General features: G+C 38.4%; 2 protein-coding genes across 2 annotated transcripts; both read left to right on the forward strand.

The window, feature by feature from the left end:
• The first annotated feature begins 495 nt into the window (after window positions 1-495).
• Window positions 496-1,704, forward strand: LOC139859956 (uncharacterized). The gene is made up of 2 exons (XM_071848737.1): window positions 496-844; window positions 1,076-1,704. Exons 1-2 carry the CDS (start codon window positions 496-498, stop codon window positions 1,702-1,704), a joined length of 978 nt encoding a protein of 325 aa, XP_071704838.1.
• A 1,069-nt stretch (window positions 1,705-2,773) lies between these two features.
• On the forward strand, window positions 2,774-3,790 carry LOC139859957 (uncharacterized). The gene is made up of 3 exons (XM_071848739.1): window positions 2,774-3,029; window positions 3,138-3,267; window positions 3,529-3,790. Exons 1-3 carry the CDS (start codon window positions 2,774-2,776, stop codon window positions 3,788-3,790), a joined length of 648 nt encoding a protein of 215 aa, XP_071704840.1.
• The last annotated feature ends 669 nt before the right edge of the window (window positions 3,791-4,459 follow it).

The raw sequence follows: 4,459 nt of genomic DNA on the forward strand, positions 1-4,459 counted from the left end.
TTGCTTGAGTTCATTTTCATATTATGAACAATTATATTTATGTTACTTATAATATCTCAAATATTTGAATTATCTGTTGTTATAAAAATGCCTCCGAAGAGAAATCCAAACACGGGAATGAGTGCTGCTCAGATTGAGGAGATGGTAACTCAAAGAGTAGCTGAAGCAGTTGCTAACACTGAAGTAGGACGTGCGGCAAATGTCGCGAACAGAAGGAGGCCCGAAGTGGCAAACGTTCATTAGCGATGCAATTACAAGGCATTTATGGGTTGCAAACCCCAGAGTTTTTCAGGAACGGAAGGACCCGTAGGGTTAATGAGATGGCTTGAAAAACTAGAATAGGTATTCAAAATTAGTGAGTGTGCAGCCAATGATCGAGTGAAGTTCGCATCATGTACTCTTTTGGATGGAGCCTTAACCTGGTGGAATTCTTTTGCCAAGTCTGTGGGTATTGATATTGCATATAATACGCCATGAGAAAAATTCAAGAAGCAGATGATTGATGAGTATTGCCCAAGGAATGAGATTCAAAGGCTAGAAACTGAGTTGTGGAACTTAAAGTTACAAGGAATGGATATCTCAGGATATACTAATCGATTCCTTGAGTTAGCTTTCATGTGCCCAACCATGGTCACTCCCGAATATAAGAGAGTTGAGAGATGTATTTGGGGTCTGTCAGAAGACATTCAAGGAAATGTTATGTCGTCTAAACTAGAAACGATCCAGAGTGCTATTCGTATGGCGCATGATTTGATGGCGCAAGTAGTGCGACGTCAACCAATCAATGCTAAGACGGATGTGAAGGTCACGACTGAGAAGCGTAAATGGGATGGAAACCAAGAAGGTAATTCCAAGAAGTAAGGAACTACCAAGGTTGAGAGTTCGAATAACAAGTATGCAGGAAAGAAACCCTACTGCAGCAGATGCACGAAACATCATTTTGGTGTTTGCACTGTAGTTTGTGAATGATGCAAGAAGCAAGGGCATCTCTCAAAGGATTGTAGAGTTCGTTTATCAGTGAATGATAAAGGAAAAAAGAACAATTAGAATGTTTGTTTTGGATGTGGTCAAGCAGGGCATTTCAAGAAAGAATGTCCTAAGGCTAAGAAGGGTGAAACGGCTAAGGGCCGAGCTTTTCAAATCACAACGAAGGAAGCTCGTGAGGACCCAGAGTTAGTCACGGGTATGTTCCTCCTCAATAATCATTTAGCATCTATTTTATTCGATACCGGCGCTGATAAAACTTTTATAGCTAAGGATTTTAGTGTTACGATAAATAGGCCTTTAACTGCCTTAGACACTAGATATGCTGTAGAATTGGCAAATGGTAAATTGATAAAAGTGGATAAGATTATGCGAGGTTGTGTCTTAAATTTGTCAAACAATCTCTTCGAGGTTGATTTAATGCTCATTGAGTTAGGAAGTTTCGATGTTGTTATTGGTATGGACTGGTTGTCTAAAAATCGTGCGGACATTAAATGTGCGGAAAAGTCTATTCGTATACCTCTTGAGAATGGTGAGAACTTAGTCATCCAAGGAGATAAGAGCAAGGTAAACCTTAATATTATTTCCTATATGAGAGCTCAAAGATATCTAAAGAAGGGATATCCTTCCATTCTCGGTCATGTGAAAGGACTCAAAACCAAAGAAATTGGATTAGAGGATGTTCCAGTTGTTCGTGAGTTTCCACAAGTATTTCCATAAAATTTACCCAGTCTACCTCCGCATAGACAAGTGAATTTCATATTGATTTAATTCCAGGAGTCGCACCAGTTGCCAAATCGCCTTATCGATTAGCTCTTTCTGAACTACAAGAACTATCAAATCAACTCCAAGAATTATTAGATAAAGGATTCATTCGACCTAGTGTTTCTCCATGGGGTGCTCCAATCTTGTTTGTCAAGAAGAATGACGGATCTTTCAGAATGTGCATTGACTATCGAGAGCTGAATAAGCTTACAGTCAAGAATCATTACCCGTTACCAAAGATAGATGATCTATTTGACCAATTGCAAGGGTAAGTGTTTATTCCAAGATCAACCTCAGATCAGGGTACCATCAATTGAGAGTAAAAGAGGACAATGTACCTAAGACAGCGTTCAGAACACGCTATAGCCATTATGAATTATTGGTAATGCCGTTTGGTTTAACCAACGCCCCTGCAGTATTTATGAATCTGATGAATAGAGTATGCAAACCATATCTAGATAAATTCATCATAGTATTTATCGATGATATTTTGGGTCATGTGGTTAATAGAGAAGGTATCCATGTTGATCCTACCAAGATTGAGGCTATTAAGAATTGAAGTGCCTAAGAATCCATCTCAAATTCATCAATTTCTAGGACTGTCTGGATATTATAGAAGATTTATTCATAATTTCTCCAAGATAGTAAGACCGTAAACTATGTTAACACACAAGGATAAGAAATTTGAATGGTCCTCAGCATAGGAATTTGCTTTTCAAATGTTGAAACAAAAGTTGACAACTGCACCAATACTATCACTACCAGATGGAAATAATGATTTTCTGGTTTATTGTGATGCATCTCGACAAGGGTTAGGATGTGTTTTAATGCAAAGACAGAAGGTCATTGTGTATGCATCCCGTCAACTGAAGAACCATGAGCAGAATTATACAACTCATGATTTGAGTTAGGAGCTATTGTTTTTGCGTTGAAAATATGGAGACACTATTTATATGGGACCAAATGTACCATATATACAGATCACAAGAGTCTTCAGCATATTTTCAATCAGAAACAGTTAAACATGCGACAAAGACGTTGGGTGGAGCTTATAAATGATTACGATTATGATATTCGATATCATCCATGGAAAGCGAACATTGTAGCTGATGCATTGAGTCGCAAAGAAAGGGTTAAACCTCTGAGAGTTAGGTCATTGAATATGACTATTCAGACAAACCTTGTGTCTCGTATTCAAAATGCACAATTGGAAGCTATGAAGGAAGAGAACGTGAAGAATGAAGGAATTAGTGAGAAGGATACGAATTTTGAAGTTAAGAGTGACGGAACTCGATATTTTGCAAACAGAATTTGGATTCCGAATTTTGGTGGATTGAGAGAGCTTGTGATGGATGAAGCACACAAGACGAGATATTCAATTCATCCAGGGTCTGGGAAAATGTACCATGACCTAAAGGAATTCTATTGGTGGCCAAACATGAAAGCTGAAATTGCAACTTATGTTGGGAAGTGCTTGACATGTTCAAAGGTCAAGGCCGAAAATCAGAAACCATCAGGGTTATTGTAGCAACCTGAGATTCCCGAATGGAAATGAGAAAGAATTACGATGGATTTCATTACGAAATTACCAAAGACTGCGAAGGGTTATGACACTATTTGGGTAATAGTGGATCGACTTACGAAATCTGCACATTTCTTACCCATGAAAGAAACTGGCAAGATGGAAAAGTTGGCTAACTTATACATCAAGGAGATTGTCTCTAGACATGGAGTTCCAGTTTCTATTATCTCTGACCGAGATAACAGATTTACTTCTAGATTTTGGCAATCTTTGCAAAAAGCCCTAGGTACTCGTTTGGACATGAGTATGGCCTACCATCCCCAAACTGATGGGCAGAGTGAGAGAACTATTCTGACATTTGAAGACATGCTCCGAGCATGTGTAATTGATTTTGAAAGTGGATGGGATCAGTATTTACCTTTAGCTGAGTTTTCGTATAACAATAGTTATCACTCGAGTATTAAGGCTACACCATTTGAAGCTTTGTATGGAAGGAAATGTAGATCACCATTGTGTTAGAGTGAGATTGGTGATTCATAATTGACAGGACCAGAGATTATCCAAGAAACAACTGAGAAGATTTTTCAGATTCAGGAAAGATTAAAGACGGCGAGAAATAGGCAGAAGAGTTATGCCGATGTCCGAAGGAAATTTTTATAATTTCAAGTGGGTGACAAAGTTATGCTAAAAGTTTCTCCATGGAAAGGAGTGATAAGGATTGGGAAGCGAGGAAAGCTGAGCCCGAGATATGTAGGACCTTTTGAGGTTATTGAAAGGATTAGTCCAGTCGCATATAGATTGAAACTACCACAGGAGCTTAGTGGTATTAATAATGCTTTTCATATCTCGAACTTGAAAAAGTGCTTGTCATATGAGAATTTGGTGATTCCTTTGGAAGAACTAAGTATCGATGACAAGTTGCATTTTGTCGAGGAACCAGTAGATGTGATGGATCGTAAGGTGAAGAAGCTGAAGCATAGTAGAATTCCAATTGTTAAAGTTCGTTGGAATGCCCGGAGAGGACCAGAGTTCACGTGGGAACGTGAGGACTATATAAGGCAGAAATATCCTCATTTGTTCGATAATCGAAGTACCTCCTAAATTTCGAGGACAAAATTTTCTTAACGGGTAGGTAATGTCACAAGTCTAAATTTTCGACTTAAGTTGTCTAGTTTGACTTCTTTAAAT

This window comes from Rutidosis leptorrhynchoides, chromosome 7, assembly GCF_046630445.1.
Source record: "Rutidosis leptorrhynchoides isolate AG116_Rl617_1_P2 chromosome 7, CSIRO_AGI_Rlap_v1, whole genome shotgun sequence".
In the NCBI taxonomy this organism is placed as follows: domain Eukaryota; kingdom Viridiplantae; phylum Streptophyta; class Magnoliopsida; order Asterales; family Asteraceae; genus Rutidosis; species Rutidosis leptorrhynchoides.

Bases quoted from the DNA above. Each gene is read 5' to 3' on its own strand.
- LOC139859956 (XM_071848737.1), top strand. From the start codon at position 496: ATGATTGATGAGTATTGCCCAAGGAATGAGATTCAAAGGCTAGAAACT. The intron at 845-1,075 runs GTAATTCCAAGA...GTGGTCAAGCAG, and splicing joins ATGGGATGGAAACCAAGAAG to GGCATTTCAAGAAAGAATGT.
- LOC139859957 (XM_071848739.1), top strand. From the start codon at position 2,774: ATGCGACAAAGACGTTGGGTGGAGCTTATAAATGATTACGATTATGAT. The intron at 3,030-3,137 runs GTGACGGAACTC...CAATTCATCCAG, and splicing joins TACGAATTTTGAAGTTAAGA to GGTCTGGGAAAATGTACCAT. The intron at 3,268-3,528 runs GTTATTGTAGCA...ATTTACTTCTAG, and splicing joins GAAAATCAGAAACCATCAGG to ATTTTGGCAATCTTTGCAAA.